This window comes from Pleurodeles waltl, chromosome 1_2 (assembly GCF_031143425.1).
Source record: "Pleurodeles waltl isolate 20211129_DDA chromosome 1_2, aPleWal1.hap1.20221129, whole genome shotgun sequence".
In the NCBI taxonomy this organism is placed as follows: Eukaryota; Metazoa; Chordata; class Amphibia; order Caudata; family Salamandridae; genus Pleurodeles; species Pleurodeles waltl.
The window spans coordinates 170,886,649-170,907,160 of record NC_090437.1 but is presented as its reverse complement, the minus strand read 5'-3'; the positions used below and the strand labels follow the sequence as shown (position 1 = coordinate 170,907,160).

The window sequence follows — 20,512 nt, the reverse complement described above, 5'->3', positions numbered from 1 at the left end:
GAGCAAGTCCTGACCATCTTGCATCCTGAGGGCCTCGCAGGAGTCGTTGGAGGAACAGACACTGGTAAGTCAAATCTTCACTATCATATCCCCCACCCTACCTGCATGACATCACACACCCCCACCCTCACACCCTCCCCTATCACCCTAACTCCTCAGTAATCTACCCATAACACCAACCACCCATCCCAACCCCAAGACCTGCATGACACAACTAAGCATGGATACCCATCACTAAAGCATGCCCACTGCACAGACCCAGAACACCCCCCCAACCATCACCACACAAGCTCCCACACAGGAATGCTAGCACTGGGGTACACGCACACCCAAACATTGCACACCATAAAACACACACATGCAATAATCATGTACTTATACCCCCGCAGGAACCCGAAGGAACGTCACCACACCAGAGGGTCCAGAGAACACCACTCCACCCCCAGAAGAGGCCCACAGTGACGAGAGCAGCTCTGCCCTACTGGATCTTGATGACCAGCCCGGACCATCGTGGGCCTCAGGACAGTCCCCTTGCCCAGCCACAGCCCAACACCGACCTTCCACCCTCTGGGAACACCAGCACAGCACCCACCCAGCGGGCCCATACCTCCCTACCCAGGACAGGTCAATCAGCGGTGTGTCCACCACTACAGGGCACCCAGGCTAACCCACCACCCCAACAACAACAGGGACCTGGGGGCAGTGGTAGTGGGCACACGGTCCAGGGGACGGAGGCACAGGAAAATAGGGGAACTGGGAGGGCTGCTGTGCGACAGAGGGAGGACAGGCCAAGGGAACCTACTCTCAACGAGGCCCTCTCCTCCATCATGGGAGCATACCACCACTCCCAGGAGATGATGGCAACGGTCCTGGACAAGTTGCAGGAGACCCAGCGTCTGCAGGAGGAGCTGTATTTGGGGTTCAGGGAGGAGCTCAGGACCATAGGCTCCGCCCTGGGCACCATCGTAGGGGTGCTGACGGACATTCAAAAGACCTTGAGGGACACCGTGGCACTCCAAGGGGCCCCTGACACTAGCCTGGACAAAGAAATGCCCACCACCTCCGCCGGCGCTAGTGGACAGGACGCCCCGCCACAGGACCAAACACACCAGCAACCCACCACCTGCAGATGGAGAACCACCAAGAAAGCAGTCCCTGAGATCCAGGAACAGGACAGAGCAAGATGGCAAGACCCCCGCCAGGAAATAATACTACCCTGATTGTCCCCCCACTGCCCCACTTTGTTACCCTGTCCATACTTAAACTGCCCCAGCTCCACTTCCTATGCCCATATGGGCAGTGCACCTGTGAGACTAATAGACTGGACTCTGCCATGGACATTCTTCCATCATGACCTATCCCCATTTCACAACCCCCCTACATTTTTATGCACTTCAATAAACACCCTTGAAACCTCAATAATATTGGAGTCAGTCAATGATTGTGAACTTTGTATTGTCAATTACAGTGTTAAAAAAGGTTACCCATTGGAAGGCCAACATACCAATGTCACACATCACAAGCCTTTCAAGGGTGCAAGCTGTTGACACGTAGGTTACCACATTACTGAAACTGAAATGGAAGGGGACAACTCAGTTAACAAATAGGGAGTGAAATGTAGGTACAGGATAGAGGTAGACGTGTGAAATGTAATATTATGTGATACATGAAATTGTACTCACCTGTGTCTCATTGAAAATATTGCTGTATGACTGACTCCCTGTTGTCGTTTTCATCTTCATCAGCTTCATCCTCATCACTGTCCACAGGCTCCACAGGCTCACCCGCTGCAACAACACCGTAATCTGGATCATCCTCCTGCAGAAAAGGCACCTGGCGTCGCAATGCCAAGTTATGGAGCATGGAGCAGGCGATGATGATGTCGCACGCCTTCTTCGGTGAGTATAGGGACCCACCTGTCATATGGAGGCACCTGAACCTGGCCTTCAGGAGGCCGAAGGTCCGCTCGATCACCCTCCTAGTCCGCCCATGGGCCTCATTGTACCGCTCCTCTGCCCTGGTCCCGGGATTCCTCACTGGGGTCAGTAGCCATGACAGGTTGGGGTAACCTGAGTCCCCCAATAGCCATACAAGGTGCCTCTGGAGTTCACCCATCATATCAGGGATGCTGCTATTCCGCAGGATGTAGTCGTCATGCACTGAGCCAGGGAACATTGCATTTACCTGCGAGATGTACTGGTCTGCCAAACAGACCATCTGGACATTCATCGAATGATAACTCTTCCTGTTCCTGTACACCTGTTCATTCCTGCGGGGGGGACCAGAGCTACATAGGTCCCATCAATGGCACCTATGACGTTGGGGATATGTCCAAGGGCATAGAAGTCACCTTTCACTGTAGGCAAATCCGCCACCTCAGGGAAAATAATGTATCTCCTTACGTGTTTCAGCAGGGCAGACAACACTCTGGACAAGACGTTGGAAAACATAGGCTGGGACATCCCTGATGCCATGGCCACTGTTGTCTGAAAAGAGCCACTTGCAAGGAAATGGAGCACTGACAGCACCTGCACGTCAGGGGGGATTCCAGTCGGATGGCGGATTGGTGACATCAGGTCTGGCTCCAACTGGGTACATAGTTCCTGGATTGTGGCACGGTCAAACCGGTAGGTCACGATGACATGTCGCTCTTCCATTGTCAACAGGTCCACCAGCGGTCGGTACACCGGCGGATTCCGCCATCTTCCAATATGTCCCAACTGACGATGCCTAAGAAGGACAACAGCGAAGAAACTGTCAGCATTCCTCCAGGTATGTACCCACAGTTACACACAAGACTACAACAGACAATTAACCCATCCGGGAAAGGTTTTGAGTGTAGGCCTCGGTATGTGTGACGCAGTAGTAATTGAAGCCATGTGGGCCCCTGAAATGGTGGTTGCCTGACCTCTAAACTGGGACAATGGAATTGTGGGGTAACTGCGCTGGCGTTGGACACCGTCGCGGTAGGCGGTCGTAGAGCGCGGCGCAATGCTGCATTGGTTAACATTGGACCCTATGGGTCCCAGGAGCCAATGAACAGGTGCGCTGGCGGTGATGATGCGCACCGCCGCGGACGTCACCACCATTTTCTATCTCTTCAATCACTAGATACCTGACCTTCGACAGGAGAGGACCTACACTGCTAGTGCTGCTGTGACCTCGGTCTGGAAGCGACGATGGCTGCTGCGTCTGGGGAAAGGGCCCCTGCCTTCACTGCACAGGAGTTGGAGAAACTTGTGGATGGGGTCCTCCCCCAGTATACGCTACTCTACGGTCCTCCAGACCAACAGGTTAGTACACAGGGAGCACGTTGTATGGGCTAGGCCTGGGTGGAGAGGGCTGGGTGGATGAGGGAAGGGGGCAGAGTACATAGAACAGTCATGCATGGGGATGAATGGGCCACAGGGATAGAGTTGGGAGGGGGCCAATTACAACGATGGTGCAGTAGGTAATGACTGTTCCTCTTTCCTTGTGCATGTCATGTAGGTCAGCGCCCACCAGAAGAAGGATATTTGGCGTGCCATCGCCAAGGAGGTCCGGACCCTGTGGGCCCACCAGAGACGGGGCACCCACTGCCGGAAGAGATGGGAGGACATTTGCCGCTGCAGCAAGAAGACGGCGGAGGCTCAGCTGGGGATGGCCTCCCAACGTGGGAGGGGTGCCTGTCGCACCATGACCCCTCTGATGTTCCGGATCCTGGCGGTGGCCTACCCGGAGTTGGATGGGCGCTTAAGGACATCACAGCAGACACAAGGGGGTGAGTACAACCTCATCCTATGGACTTTGCGTGCAGTGGAGCTGTCTGGGTGGGGGTGGTGGGCTGTGGGTGTCCCTAGGCCAGGGTGAGTTAGGTAGGCAAGGCCCCTCCGTTATGTAGGCCATGTGGCACTCTACCCCAGCTCAAAAATAAGCCAAATTGATGTATAGTTGCCCCTTTGCCATCCATGTGGGCAGATTTCTACCATTGCCATGTAGGCCATATCCCAGAAATTGCATGTGCAGAGGGCAGGAGCACGGCGTAATGCAGGGGGCTGCTGCGTTTGTCTTTTCCGCCAACGGTAGCGGTATGCCATGCACTAAAACTCTCTTTCTTCTGTCTCCCCCCTTTTCCTGCTCTCCCTGTCCTTCTGTACATCAGCATCAACAGGCGGAGGTACAGTGGCACCGGAGCACGAGGGAGCTGCATCCCACATGGCCATGGAGGGCCACACCACAGACTCGGAATTCACCAGTGGGACAGAGGGCGAGGGGAGCTTCACGTCGGCCACAGGATCACCAAACAGCGACACAGACTCGTCCGCCGATGGGAGCTTTCCTGTGGTGGTGGCACCATCTGTGCGCCCCACTTCTACAGGTACAGCCGCCACCTCCCTTACCAGCACCGCCCTCCCAGCAGCCCCTCAGCGTTCGCCCCGTGCCCGCTCACCCAGGAGGGTGGGCATCACCTTCGCCCCAGGCACCTCAGGCCCTGCCCCAGTCACCCCTGCTGCCCTCAGTGAGGAGGCCATTGACCTCCTCAGGTCACTCACTGTTGGGCAGTCTACCATTGTGAATGCCATCCAGGGTGTAGAACGAGAGTTGAAACACAGTAATGCATTCCTGGAAAGCATTCATTCTGGTCAGGCTGTCCTTCAGCGAACCCTGCAATCTCTGGCCTCAGCACTGATGGCAGCCATTGTCCCTGTGTCCAGCCTCCCCCCTCCAACTTCCTCCACCCAGACCCAATCCCCTGTACCCCAGCCCATCCCAAGCACACCTACAGACCAGCATGCACACAAGTCAACACACACAAGTAGCTCAAGTAAACATAGGCACCACACACACCACAGGCACTCACACAAGCATCACATACAGATACAGCAACATCCACTGTCTCCACTGTGTCCCCCTCCTCCTCTTCTCCCTCCTCCCTCCCAGTGTCGTCTACACACACACCTGCATGCACCACATCTACAGGCACTAGGACTCGCACCAGGACACCCAGCACCACAAGCCGCTCACCTGCACTCACCACCTCCACTGCCATATACACGTCCCCTGTGTCCCCTCCCAGTGTGTCTGTGACACCCCCTCCCAAAGTACACAAACGCCGGCAATCACTCACCCAACATCCATCCACCTCACGACAGCCTCCACTACCTGCACCTGCACCCAAAACACCTAAAGTGACACCTCCTACAACCACCTCCTATTCCTCCACTCCCAGAGCCCCTCCAGCTACCCATCCCAGTGTCCGTCAGAAACTGTCCCTCTGTCAAATTGACCTTTTTGCCCCCCCACCACCTCCAGTTCATCAGTCCTGTCGTAGCGCCTCAGCCAAAAAGTCTCCAGTACCAGTGGTGCGTGTTCCAGGTTTTTGGAGTGCCCTGTCCATCAGGGCAGGCAGTAGGACCCGGAGCCAAGGCACTGTCAGCCCACCCCCTGTAAAGGCTCTGAAATTGGAGAGTGGACGACGGGACCGTGTCAAGACTCCTGGTGGGACAAAAAGTGAAATGGGATCCAAGGCGATTGGTGAGTCATCTGTAACTCCAAAGAAGGTGGGGAAGGTCCCGAGGAAGTCTCCCCAACCTGTTGTGAGTGTCACGGCGGAGAAGTGCGCCATCATTTCCGGCGGTCCAGACACAACCGCCAGCACCGTCGTTACTGGTCCAGAGACCACCGCCAGGGTCACAGCCCAGGAGGGCCCAAGTATCGTTACTGGTCCAGAAACCACCGCCAGAGTCATAGTCCAGGAGGGCCCAAGTATCGTCACTGGTCCAGAGACCACCGCCAGTGTCATAGTCCAGGAGGGCCCAAGTATCGTCACTGGTCCAGAGACCACCGCCAGAGTCATAGCCCAGGAGGGCCCAAGTATCGTCACTGGTCCAGAGACCACCGCCAGAGTCATAGCCCAGGAGGGCCCAAGTATCGTCACTGGTCCAGAAACCACCACCAGAGTCATAGCCCAGGAGGGCCCAAGTATCGTTACTGGTCCAGAAACCACCGCCAGAGTCATAGCCCAGGAGGGCCCAGGTATCGTCACTGGTCCAGAGACCACCGCCAGAGTCATAGCCCAGGAGGGCCCAAGTATCGTTACTGGTCAGGAGACCACCGCCACCGCCGGAGTCACAGCCCAGGAGGGCCCAAGTATCGGTACTGGTCCAGAAACCACCGCCAGAGTCATAGCCCAGGAGGGCCCAAGTATTGTCACTGGTCCAGAGACCACCGCCAGAGTCATAGCCCAGGAGGGCCCAAGTATCGTTACTGGTCAGGAGACCACCGCCACCACCAAAGTCACAGCCCAGGAGGGCCCAAGTATCGTTACTGGTCCAGAAACCACCGCCAGAGTCATAGCCCAGGAGGGCCCAAGTATCGTCACTGGTCCAGAGACCACCGCCAGAGTCATAGCCCAGGAGGGCCCAAGTATTGTTACTGGTCAGGAGACCACCGCCACCGCCGGAGTCACAGCCCAGGAGGGCCCAAGTATCGTTACTGGTCCAGAAACCACCGCCAGAGTCATAGCCCAGGAGGGCCCAAGTATCGTCACTGGTTCAGAGACCACCGCCAGAGTCATAGCCCAGGAGGGCCCAAGTATCGTTACTGGTCAGGAGACCACCGCCACCGTCGGAGTCACAGCCCAGGAGGGTCCAGAATCCCACAGTCCCGCTGGGCAATGATGGAACGTCAAGCCACACACCAACGTCCAGTGTGGAGTTCGTCATGCCACACACCAATGTCCAGTGTGGAGTTCGTCAAGCCACACACCAATGTCCAGTGTGGAGATCGTCATGCCACACACCAATGTCCAGTGTGGAGTTCGTCATGCCACACACCAACGTTCAGTGTGGAGTTCGTCATGCCACACACCAATGTCCAGTATGGAGATCGTCATGCCACACACCAACGTCCAGTGTGGAGATCGTCATGCCACACACCAACGTCCAGTATGGAGATCGTCATGCCACACACCAATGTCCAGTGTGGAGTTCGTCATGCCACACACCAACGTCCAGTGTGGAGTTCGTCATGCCACACACCAACGTCCAGTGTGGAGTTCGTCATGCCACACACCAATATCCGTACCAGAACCACCATGGCAAAGCACCCCTGAACAGGGCAAAGACCGCCATGGTGAAGACCGCTGAACAGGCCAAAGACTGCCATGGTGAAGACCGCTGAACAAGGCCAAGACCGCCATGGTGAAGACCGCTGAACAGGCCAAAGACTGCCATGGTGAAGACCGCTGAACAGGGCAAAGACCGCCATGGTGAAGACCGCTGAACAGGCCAAAGACTGCCATGGTGAAGACCGCTGAACAAGGCCAAGACCGTGTGGGTATGAATAGTCCGGCACATCAGGCATCGTTCTCCCATGTGCAGCTGGGACTGTGACAGGACATGTACTTTCACGGGGAGACTCATCCAGTCTGGGCACCAGACCAACCCAGTACCAGTAGAGAACTGCATCTACTTGCGAAGATGTGTCTTTGCACTCCCCAGGATGGCACAGTGGGCAACCCACCCACTGTAGAGACTTGAGAGACTGTGGCTTTGCACTCCCCAGGATGGCACAGTGGGCAACCCACCCACTGTAGACACTTGAGAGACTGTGGCTTTGCACTCCCCAGGATGGCACAGTGGGCAACCCACCCACTGTAGAGACTTGAGAGACTGTGGCTTTGCACTCCTCAGGATGGCACAGTGGGCAACCCACCCACTGTAGAGACTTGAGAGACTGTGGCTTTGCACTCCCCAGGATGACACAGTTGGCAAGCCACCCACTATAGAGACTTGAGAGACTGTGGCTTTGCACTCCCCATGATGGCACAGTGGGCAACCCACCCACTGTAGAGACTTGAGAGACTGTGGTTTTGCACTCCCCAGGATGTTACAGTGGGCAACCCACCCACTGTAGAGACTTGAGAGACTGTGGCTTTGCACTCCCCAGGATGGCACAGTGGGCAACCCACCCACTGTAGAGACTTGAGAGACTGTGGCTTTGCACTCCCCAGGATGGCACAGTGGGCAAGCCACCCACTGTAGAGACTTGAGAGACTGTGGCTTTGCACTCCCCAGGATACATCAATGGACATGGAGCCCCGTCGTGGATCTGGCTTCGCATTCATCTGGCTGAGGTGCCCCCTCTTCCCTTCCCCCTGAGGTGGCTGTATTGTTTCAATCTGATGCCCCGGCAGTGTTCCCTCGGATTTTGGTCAGGTATCTATTATGGGCCTCGCCCATGCATTTTTGGACTGTTTGTGCACGGACATTGTTGTGTACATATCTGCACTACTTCTTGTATTGTACATTTATTTTTGACAGATTTCGTGATATATATATCAGTATATTTTTTTATGAGTAGTATATTGGCACAATACAAAGTTTGACCGCAATTCACTTTGTCTTTGAATTCTTCCGGGGGGATTGTGGGTTGTTACTGTGATTTTTGTGACTGCATTGGTGTGTACGTTGTGATATGCGAGTGTGGGGGTGGGGGTGTTTGGTGGGTGTCCCCCTAACTTTTGCCTCCCCCGTGTCGTAGGTGCAGTACTCACCGGTATCTTCTGCGCCTATGTCGCTGTTGGTCGTAGATGAGCAGGAATGCAAGGGCTGGGGGTATTTGTAGTTCCGGCTCCATGGTGTCCTCGTTCCTCGTGGGATGTGTTGAGGTGAGCGTTTTCCCATAGCAAAAGCTGTTTCCGCCGTGTTTTTTTCCACGGTGAATCCGCCCCAGAAAAGGTGGCGGATTGGTGTGTTGTGATAGTGTGGGTGGTACATTATCTCCCGCCTGTCTGTTGGCGCTGTCCGCCGCGTTGTTTGTCTGTACCGCCGTGGCGGGCGGTGTGTTAAAGTGGCTGTCTTAGTTGGCGGTTTCTGCCAGGGTCGTAATTCCCTTTTTTTGTCCGCCGGCCTGTTTGCGGTATTACCGCAGCTTTAACACCGTCCGCCAGGGTTGTAATGACCACCTAAGTGATTTGCCCAGAATCACGGGATGTTGCGCCGATGCTCTAACCTGTATCTCCAGCTCCCGAGGAGGTTGCTCTGACCGCTGTGCTACATCCTCTCCCAACAATGTACAACACCCCACTACACTCTACTGTACAATATGTTACTCCAATTTATGATACTTTACTCAACTATATGCTGTACCACTCCACACCATTATAATCCACTCTATAACACTGTACTACACTCTATGCCACTCTACTCCACTCGATGCTCATTCACTCTACGCCACTGTACTACACTGTATGACACTCAACAACAAGCCACTAAACCTTTCTCTACGATACGTCCACTAAATGAAATGGCACGCCACTCCATAACACACTCCTCCACTGTATTCTACGAAACTCCGCTTGACTCCACTCTATGGCACTCTACCTTACCCTACTCCACTCTAAATTCCTCTAATCCACTCTATGGCAGTCTATGACACCCTACTCTACTGTTGGACATGCTATTCCACTGTACAACTCGCTGCCCCAGTCTATGATGCTTGAATTCACTATATGAGACACCATGCCACTACACTGTATAACACTTTACTACACTGTACAATACGCTACTACACTGTACTCCACTAGATTCCAAATCTATAATACTCCTGTCTATGTCAATAGACTTTACAACACTCTCCTCCACTGTAGAACACTCATCATAACAACGCTCCACTTGTAACAATGGACTCTACGATTTGAAACACATTTTTTTATTAAAAGTTTTAAAAAATTTAAATTAAATTACAAAAACAAAAGGTTAAAGCTGAGTTACAGTTAGGAAAACGTATGTTCCCTATACAAACCAAATTTAAACTACACAAACCTCACAAATTATAAAGTTACAGTTATAAATTTAATTTATAATGTATCCCCCACCTTCAAAATGTTATAAGTAACCAACCAGATCATTTTTCCTGAATTAACTTTATCATCAGAATGGCAGCGGGAATTAGGAATAAGAATATTTAAAGCCTTCTCTACAGATAATTAAATGGAAGCTTTCAGGCATCTGGTTCTTCTGAATACAATTTCAATAGATAACACATTCATTTAGTTCTTCCTAACCTGTTGTTTGGTGGGTGGTGCTTTCCCTCAGGTCTACGTCCTGAAGATCCTTCAAGCACTGCTTTTTTTCTTTGCTTTTTTTGCCCACATCAGGATGGGAAGTTTCTGCACCTGAAAAAGTAAACAAAGTTGCCCAATGTACACTCTCACACGGACAGCTTCCCTCTGGCTTTGTTTCTATGTTAAACCATGAACATCTTCCTTCTTCCCTTTTGAAGTTTCAATATTTCTCTTTCTGATAGATTGAACGCTGCACTTTTACCATACGTTAGTCAACTTCAGACCATCAATTATGTTCTTCTGGTTTTGAGTTTACTGTTTTAAATATGCTTCATCTCTATTCACAGGGTAAATTAATCTACCAACTTCATTAGTTAAAAGTATACATAGTGTGTAACTGAGTGACCTCATTGAGGTTATTCTTTAATCTTTAAAATTACAGAAGATCAGAATTAATGTCTGAAAATAAATGGTGATAGAGGCACTTTGCTCACTAGGACATTTACTGTATAATTAATTTTCCATTTAAGTAAAGAATCAACCCCCTCCCAATGTCTTAACATTTTCAAAATTAATTAAATGTCATATTTTTAAAGTAGTCCTGGCAAATTTGCAAGAGTATGATTTTTTTCGATACAGGTAAAAAATGGATTTGGAGTTTCCTTTTAGGGAGGCCCAAAGCAACCACAAATTAAAACAAGCATTTGCAATGCAATATGTCTTGCATTTGCTTGCGTTAGAGCTTGTAAATGCATAACTGGTCTTTTCTTGCCATATAAATTGGTTGACCCTACCGCATGATTTGGTCCTCTCTGCCACAAAATTCTAGTGGCCCTGCATATAACTAAAGCTGTTCAATTTACCTTTTTCTTCTATCTGCAGCAAAAAATGAAAATATTGTAATTATTTATTACGGGGCGAGTTTCTGAGTGCAGCAAATATTGTAGTGTCTTGACTATAATGCTTAAAACAGCCCCTCGTGGACACCTTAATAAAAATAGCATTTGTAAGAAACATGATCATGTAAACCTATAGTCAGCCCCCAGGGGGCACAACGACATGAAAACAAAATAGCAGAAAGTAATGCAGTGTAACTGTATGTAGCCTCTAGAGAGGGTAGTGCCTTACACGTTTTGAGGCCTAACAGGCATACTGCAAAACTATTACAAAGAAGGGCCTTAAAATACAAACTACCCCCGGCTGTAAAACATAAGTTCCAGCCATGCAAGAGCTTATAAAGATATTGAACGGGGGGAGAGGTTACTATGTTGGGGTACCCCCCCCCGCCTAGCATGAGGACACAGAGATGACCTAGAGAGAAAGAGTGCATTGTGCTGAAGGTTTTGATGATGGTCCTATTGTCCTAGGACCACCATAGGTTGAGTTATGGGCAAAAATATTTTCACAACGAAATGTTTGTAAAGCATTATGGGGCGAGTTTCCCAGTGTGCAGTGATTATTGTAGTATTGGCTCTCCCTGTTCTGCAGGGAGAGCCGCGTTGAGGATTTCTGTGTTTTTTACTGTTGTAACTGCTCCAGTTTGTATATTTGCAACTGCTAAACTTGTGATAGTCATGTAAAGCGCTCCACTGATTGAGTTCACGCTATATACAAAACTTCACTGTTATATAAAGCGTGCCTCCAATCGAGTTTGCGCTATATGAAACTCCACAAACTCATGTAAAGCGCTTCTCCGATTGAGTTCACGCTCTATGAACCTTTAAAAAAAAAAAATGAAATAAATGTGAAATAAATAAAAAAGAAACAGCGGCATGCCCAAAATAAGGAAAAGTAAGAAACAACAGCGTGAAGCTGTGAAGCAAAAGTTAAAAAAAATTGTGCTCCACACTAAGGTATCTCTCCGAATGTGCAATAATCCATGTGATAGGGTCAGTCTCCAAGGTGGTAACAAACCAATCTCAAGGTGGGGCAAACGTAAAGCATTTCCCTACAAAATCAAGGGAATTTTGAAAGGCAGGCCCAGGAACGAATGAAAGTGATGGGCGTGAGATGGGCATAGTTAAAGCCCACAGAATAGATTAAGACAGATCGAAAAGACCAGTGCCTGTGCGCTTCTATATTCGACTTAAAATTTTAATTCAGGCTGTCCACACACGGAAACAGAACTGTGCAAGATGTGCAATTTAGTAAAATTTCTAAGGTCGCACAGTCAAGAGGAGCCTCAAAACATGCATGTTTCAACAAATAAGGAGACGGAGGTGGGATGGGGAGGAATCAGATGTACAACAGTGCTAATGTCAACAGTGGTTGATTTATGTATGCAGCTTTAAAAAAAATAGATGCTAAAAACCATGAATGTTTGACATGAAAAGCTTCTGCCTGCAAAGTCTTGCAAGGTTTTAAAACAATACCTGGAAACACACCAGCTCCTTTAAAACAAAGAATGTCACGGCTCCCTGCATTTCCTGTGATCTGTTAATAGCAATTTCACATTGACCTTTCATACCTTTATTTACTATGCAAAGAGGAAGGAATCCTGACAGTGCAGTACATAGCATTGTTAGCGGAAAGAATGCTATACATTTTCATCACTAGTGAATGTTCTTCAAACCTGGAATATAATACATTAATGAATACGTCTCATTTTAGGCAATGGCTTTTGGCCCTAATTTTTCTATATAGGATCTTTGGAAAAAAAAATACATTCTTGGTGTGCCACAATAATGTTTCCTCGTGGCACAGCAATAAATGTTTTATGAACACCTAATAAAGGTAAAAGTATGCCCTTGTGGATCGGCCAGGGAGAACTTACCCACTGAATAAGGGACACCATCATTCCACAGGCACTAGTGATCTGCTTAGGTCTGGTGAGTCTGTCAGTGTTTTTAGCCCTGTTCTGGCTCCCTAACAGTAGTTGAGGTATCATTAGAAATTGATGAGGGCTATGAAGGAAAGTATGGCACACAAGATAGAGCAGTTTGGAACATCCCATGCATAATGGTAAAATACACCTCAATGAGAGGACAGGGAACTTTCAACTATGTTTTGACTGAATACTGTGATGGAGTTGGATATGTATTAGATCACGCACTCACAAACAATTTCTCAGGGGGGAGGGGTATGTGGTGTGACCAAGGGTTGCGCTGGTGCCAAGAGGGTGGAGGCGTGGATGCATGGTGGGCGTAGTGGAAGTGAAGTATGTATATGGCGTGGACAGTGAGTTGTTTGAGTGTTTCATTCCATACTGTCCTGTAAATTAAGTTGGTAGTATCTGGAAGAGTCACTGATTTGACAATCCTGTGTTATGCTGTATCTTGGTTGCTATAACTCTACTGCACTCTAAAGTAAACCCTCTCTGTCTGCTATCGCTACTTTTGGTGACTCAAGTGTACAAACCTTATTAGTTAATTGGGTGAAACAGATCTCCTTATGTCCATAGTCTTCTATCTGTAAACATTAAGAACACTTTGAACCAGGCTTTAATAAAGTATTGAGCGATATAAAAATATATCCGTGACACAGACCCTCCGACAATGTGTACAATCTACGGAGGTGGGCAGGCACAAACACCCAACCTCCCCTACTAGAAATAAGCCAGTGGGAAAGTTTTAGCCATGGCACTATGAGCTTAACATTTAATCCTAGCCTTACCACGTTGATAAAATATGCCAGTTGTGAACTCTGTATTCAAGGTAAGGGCAGGTTTCACAGCACAGTGACATTTCTTAGGTGAGAGTAGCCCCACAGGCTCAACATCGAACTACTCACATCCTGGCTGTATAATGAGCAAAATGGAAACTAAGGAACCAGAAAGCATGTTTTTCTTTATTAATCTCGGTCACCCTGTGTGACAAAATATGCACTCTTTGGTAATCACTTTCCAAATATATTTCACTGTTCCTTTTTTAAAAAGAAGTAGGAAAAACTTAAATATAACTAAACGTTGACATTAAGTATGTGATAAGAAAACTGAACTGTAGCCCAACAATCACTTGATCATACCCATGGAGAAAAGAACACCCGGTTTCATAGTCTACTCACTAAAATATGGTGTATTTGAAAGCTTTAAATCTTGAAACAAGGGGTCCTGCACTGTGGTGTTCGAATTTTTGCTTCACCAAATGTTTGATGATAGTCAACCCATATCCTTATCTGAACCTTTGTCACCTTAATTGCTATTGTGTAACAGAGGTGGGCGAGCCACTGAAAGCTTGAAACAAGATCAACCCAGATTCCTGGCTGTTGCTTAGCTTGAGGTTTTCTAGGCTCCTCAAGCCCAAAATGAGTGGAGCGTTCATGTGGCTTCTGTCTGCTACCCAGAGCTCTAACATCCCACATCATGATTTAAAGATGAAGCATAAACGTTTGAAGTAAAATTAAAGAGAACCAGAAATATCCATCTAGTGGCTGAATTGCATAATATGAAATCAGAAAAAATGGATTCTCTACTTCACCAAATAGTGTGGTTTTAGGTAATTATTATATTTCACTTATTCTCCTTCATGTTCATTATCACATATAAGAACACCCTGACATACATCAGTTCAGGATGTGTGTAGTACAAAATCTTCTCTTGTGTTTGGTTAAATAAACTATAATGCTGTTCCAGTATAACAACTACCTAAGTCACCCAGATGGTGTAAATGACAAATAACCTGTCTCTTGGTTCACTAATAGCATCGTTGTCAAGGATGGAGGAGGAATGAATGTTTTAAAGTGTATGTTTTAAAACAATCATTTTTGAAAAACGCATCTCAATGCAGCGATATGGGGGGTCATTACGACCCTGGCGGATGGCGGAGAAGTGGCGGTAAGACCGCCAACAGGCTGGCGGTCATTTTTTTGCAATTATGACCACGGCGGTTACCGCCATGGTCATCCGCCGCTTCTCCTGGCGGGCGGAGACGACCGCTGGGCTGCAGACCTGGGTCTCCAGCCCGGCGGTCGTCACTATACCGCCGGCGGTATTTGGACCCGGCTGACCGCCATGGATTTCATGCGGTTTGGAACCTATCAGTGCCAGGGAATTTCTTCCCCGGCACTGATAGGGGTCTCCCCCACCCCCTACCCCGACTCCCTCCCCTACACCCCCCACCACCCCTGCCACCCCCCAAAGGTGGCAGGACCCCCCTCCCCACCCCCAACATCACATCACTCATTCACACACAACACGCATGCAGGCACCACCAACACACATACACACACACACCGACATACATGTCAACATCCACACACAGTCAGACACGCACACCCACATTCAAACATACACGCACACAACCATATAGACATACCTACAGACATACACGCACTCATTCCCAAACTCACAACACCCCGCAAGCATACACGCACTCACACCCCCCCACTACATACACAGACGCACACCCCCATGCACGCACACAACACCCACCCACCCCCCTCCCCTAACGGACGATTGACTTACCTGGTCCGTCGATCCTCCGGGAGGGGACGTGATCCATGGGGGCTGCTCCGCCGACACCACACCGTCAACAGAACACTGCCACGCCGAATCACAGGACGTGATTCGGTGGGCGGTGTTCTGTTGACGTGGCGGTGGAGCAACCTCCACTTCCCCGCCGACCGCCAGTATGGATGTTGGAGGCTCTCCGTCCATAAAAGGACGGAGAGCTGCCAACAGTCATAATACGCCGAGCGGAAAACCGCCACCACTGGCGGTCTTCAGAACGGCGGTACGTCGGCAGACTTGAAAAAAGACCGCTGAGGTCAAAATGAACCCCATAATCCGATGTAGTAATGTGAAACAATTCCATATGTTGGAGGAATACCCCTTTTTCAATTTTGAAAAGATTAACACGTTTTTACATATTTGTTGCACAATGTCTTTAAAAATGAAGGTGTTCCTAAAGATAAGTGGTGCAGAACGTCTTAGCTTCTTTTCCTTTAATTCAATTAAAGTGAAATAAATGTTGCTTCTGTGTATTTTGGAGGTCAGACCAGAGCTGCTTTTCCCCAGGGGACTGAATGTAAAAGTCAGGAGGGCCGCAAGCAGCTCTCGGCCTGCATTTTGTGTAACCCAGCATTAGATGAAGATCTGATGAAGTATGTTGAGGGTACTGCTTTCCCCATTGATTCAGCTGCGTTATCGCCCCCACTCTCTTTAATTTATACACAGCTGACCTGGGTGCTGAGTTGCTCAGAGGAAATACGTTTCCTCTGAGGCTGGGGCAATTGGTGCTACCCATATTACAATACGCGGACGATACGGTCTTGCTTGCCCAAACTCGGATTGGGCTCATAAGGGGCCTGGACATACTGCATGACTACAATGAAAGAAATGTTTTAAAAGCAAATGCAGGAAAAATAAAAGTCCTGGTTTTCAGCCGTCAGTCAAAAAATTTGCATAGAACATGGAAACTCGGACCTCTAAGCGTAGAGCTGGAAGATTAATATCACGACTTGGGGGTCTGGCTATCAAATACGGGGAGAACAACACACCTGGCAGCAGCATTGACTTCCAAAGCAGTAAAATTCTCCCACACTTCAGCAAAACTCCATCAACGGCTTAAGGCACCCACATTTGAGCCTCTAGGGAGGTTGATAAGAGCAAAATTGCTTCCCTCAATCACTTACAGCCATTTGGCTTTCCCGGGCAAATTGACAGCCACTCTAGAGAATGCCCAGATGAGAGCCTACAAAAGGATTCTCAAGATCCATAGATCAACGAGGCATGCAGCGATACGTTTGGAACTAGATATAATATGCATGGACCTGATGTGCAAAATGGATATGATAACGGTTTATCAAAGTGTCAGCAGAGCAGTGGCATGCAGCCACAGGGGGGCTTTGAAAGTAATTTTCAAAAATAAAACAAGTAGTTGGGACACCTATCTGACAAAGGCTGAGGAACAATTCAGTTTGGCCCCTTCTTATTCTACAGACCCTGCCATCACGAAAGCGGTATTGAAGAAAAAACTGAAAGAGCTTGGGGTGCAAGCTTCTAGAGCCAAAGATATTTTAATAGTTAGGGATATCCGTGGAGCTGATGGCCTGTGTGAATCGTATGCAACCACCAAAGGCCAGCCCTATCTAAAAGCGCCTCTAGGAGAGCGAGCGTTCCAGAACATTCTGAAGATGCGCCTTTTAACCTTACCTGCTTGGGAATACCGATGGAAGTGGAAATCGTACAAGGGCACATGCATGGATGCACGTTGTGTAAACACCATACTGAATCGATAAAACATGTTGTATGCTGCTGCCCTTGCTTGGTGACTGAACGGCACCTCCTGTTAAAACCTCTGTTCTTGAAACACGGGGTGAGAACATGTAAGAAAAGCTCTAAGCCTTATTTTCACCGCAGTGGTCCCCATGGAACTAGCCCGTTTTGGAAAATTCTTTTGTAAGCTGTGTTTAGCCTTACGCCAGGCAAGGAGTCAAACTAGCATGGATATCCGTGGAGGGAGGGGGGCCCTCAAAGAAACGGCTTTGACGAGATGGCTTCTGCCACCCACACCATCCCTCTCTGTCATCCAACGGCCCTGGATGACGAGCTGAGAGAGGTTCTTCATGCACAGCAGTCCCTTGGCTAATGCATATCTTGTTGCGCTGGTCCCGGGGTTTGTTGGAAACGGGCCTGGGTCAACAGGCGAACAATCAGTTGGTACCCGCAGAAGGTTGTATTACAGGTACCTACTTGTGTAACAGCTGGTGATTAACATTTTAGGACCCCAAGGTGGGCGATTTCCTGGGCTTTATAGTATTTTAATGTGTTTAGCTAAAAGATGCTACGAATAGGCATCCGCTTTGGCATCTGAAGGGTAACCTTTGCTGTTTATTTTATATATATATATATATATATATATATATATATATATATATATATATATATATATTTTCTCGCTTTCATTATTTTAATATGTTGTAATGATTTAAATTAATCAGGCAATAAAGATTCATTCATTCATTCATTGATCCAGCTAACAACAATCGCCTGGACTCTGGTGGAACCTGGGCTAAACTGAGTGTGGGCGCTAAGGAATTCTTTACTGCTCTGACACAGCAGGATCTCTGTCCAGGGAGGATAGGCTTTGTTGTGATTGGTAGTTTTGTTTTACATTGAGGTTTTTTGGTTTGTTTTGTTTGTTTTATTACATGGGGTTTTGGAGAGAGGGCGAGAACATGGACTACCCTGCATTCATTTGACAGATTCTCTTTGAAGAGAGAAGGCAATCTAGCCCCTAATGTATTGGTTGTGGTCAGTAGGGATTACCACGAGATGTCATCTGGCTCAATTTAAAGAGGAGAAGTACAAATCCCTAACATTTATATATGGTGAGGATCACCTACTTTAATGTGCCTTAGTGTTCCGGTGAAAAGTTAAATAGTTTGAAAATCTCTCGGAGCCTCCCAGCCCCATACTATTTCTTTACAGGAAACACATCTGCTGAGAAAGAGATGGAGGGCATTCCCAACAACTTACTATTCATTGACCATGTCAAAACACAAGGGATTGGCCATCAGTCCTTGTTGTCTTTCTGCAGTGGGATAGGCTATGCTGGATGTGGTGCCCAGGTTTGCGCCCAAAAAGGTTGTAGTCCGTGAGGGCGGAGGACTGGACTTTATCCATTTGAGAGTAAGGCCAAGCTCATTGAACAGTGAAATAGATGCCTTTCTGATAAGACTTAGCCTTGACAAGCCAATTACCCAAGCGCGGGAAGACTTGGTGCTTCTGGTTGCTTAAGAATGCGGCCACAGGTGCGAGGCACTTTATTAATATCCTGGGGATGATTTCAGACCAAAGGGTAGACCCCGAAACTGGTAGTGGCTGCCGGCTACTGTGAATCAGAGCAACTGCCTGTGAGAAGGGTGGATAGGGATATGAAAGTACGCGTCCTGCAGATCAAGAGTGGACATATAATCCCTGTGGTTTAGGCCAAGGAGGATATCTTGTAGTGTTATAATGCGGAACAATTGTTTCTTGAGACAGATGTTAAGAGATCTGAGGTCAAAGATAGGCCACAATTCCTTCCGCTTTTTGCGAATTAGGAAGAAACACAAGTAGAATCCTTTTCCTTGCTGGGAAAGAGGGACCCTCTTTATCACTCCTTTTTGAATCATGAACTTCACCTCCAATTTAAGTTGATGAAGATGTTTGGGAACGGGTAAGTGAGGAGTGTTAAGAGGTGGAATCTGGACAAACTTCATAGTGTGTCCAAACTGAACCAGGTCCAGGACCCATTGGTCCGATGTTATCTCCTGCCACCGATGGAGGAATGAGGATATTCTGCCCCCTAGTCTAAAATTTGATGGGAGAGGGATAGGGTTAATGGCGGCGAGTGGAGCCCTTTACCTGATGGGCTGTTCACCCCCTGGGTGCAGGTCTGTTGTATGCCACTTGTGGAGGTTGTCGTTGGGTGTAATGTGGACGAAACTGCTGGGAGGCAGACGTGTAAGAGGGGTATCTGTATTGTTGATAGCCTCCCCTACATGAAGACATTCCAATTCCTCTGGCTCCACGAAAGGAAGACTTCCTGAACTGCAGTGTGCCAAGTGATTTCATTGTTTCACTGTCAGTTTTAATTGCCTGTAGAGCATCATTAACATGCTTGTGAAACAAGGCTTGTCCGTCAAAGGGGAGATATAGGATCTTATTTTGTACTTCCAGGTGAAAGGAAGTAGCCTTTAACCAGTCTTGTCTCCTGAGCCCAGCAGAACCCGCAAGCTGCTGAATTGCTGGAGGTGGTGATGTCCATGGTGCAGTAGAAAATTTCTGCTGATGTCCTCTCTCTCCCTCTTGCAAAAGCTTCTATCTTGGCCTCTTCTGGAAGCTGATCTATGTATGGGGCGATATCAACCCATAGCTCTCTATTATATCTGTCCGACACCGCCAGAGTGTTGGCTGCCCTCACGGTGAGGCCTGACATAGGTGAAAAAAGTTTGCTGATATTGTCTAAATGTCTGCATTACTTGTCAGGAAGTGCAGAAATCGGGGTGGAGGGGTTTTTAAATCGTCTTTGAGCTGCTTGAGCAATAACTGAATTCAGGTGTGGATGACTAGTTAGGAAGGCCGGAGCATCCTCCGGGCTTTATATTTCTTATCAAGGCGTGGGAGAACTGCAGTGACTATAGCAGGATTAGGCATTACCTTCAAACATTCCTCCCATATGTAGTTGACAATAGGCATGAAGCACACACTTTTCTGGAACGGCTCATTAAAGTCATATGAGTAAAAGCCCATTTGCTTGGATGGCATTGGGAATACAAATCTTTTAGCAGCCCTCTCAAGTAAATTATGGAAACCTCCAATATCTTCTGGAGGCGAGTCGACCTTCATGGGCGAAGGAGATAATGGGAGAGGGATTACTTGTCATCCTATTCCGTATGAGCCTCATGGAGCTCTCCTTCCTCCTGTTCTTCCTCTGACATATCTGGGTCGTGGAGCAGAGCTGTGGATGATGTATAAAGTGCTGTGAGAGGTAAAGATGTAGGCCTCTGGAGCAGAGTGGTTGATTGAGGCACTGGGGATCT

At 48.5% G+C, this 20,512-nt stretch overlaps 1 protein-coding gene across 5 annotated transcripts in view; it reads right to left on the bottom strand.

Annotated features, from left to right (window-relative positions):
* Positions 1 to 20,512, bottom strand: part of LOC138299052 (zinc finger protein 419-like) — a 233,787-nt gene that overhangs the window by 66,533 nt on the left and 146,742 nt on the right. For 4 of the 5 annotated variants that reach the window (XM_069237005.1, XM_069237014.1, XM_069237023.1 and 1 more), the window contains one exon: positions 10,049 to 10,159. The exons of the other annotated variant lie outside the window; for it this stretch is intronic. In XM_069237005.1, coding sequence (XP_069093106.1) covers positions 10,049 to 10,159 — 111 coding nt within the window. The remainder of the gene's footprint in view (positions 1 to 10,048; positions 10,160 to 20,512) is intronic. 5 annotated transcript variants of the gene reach the window in all.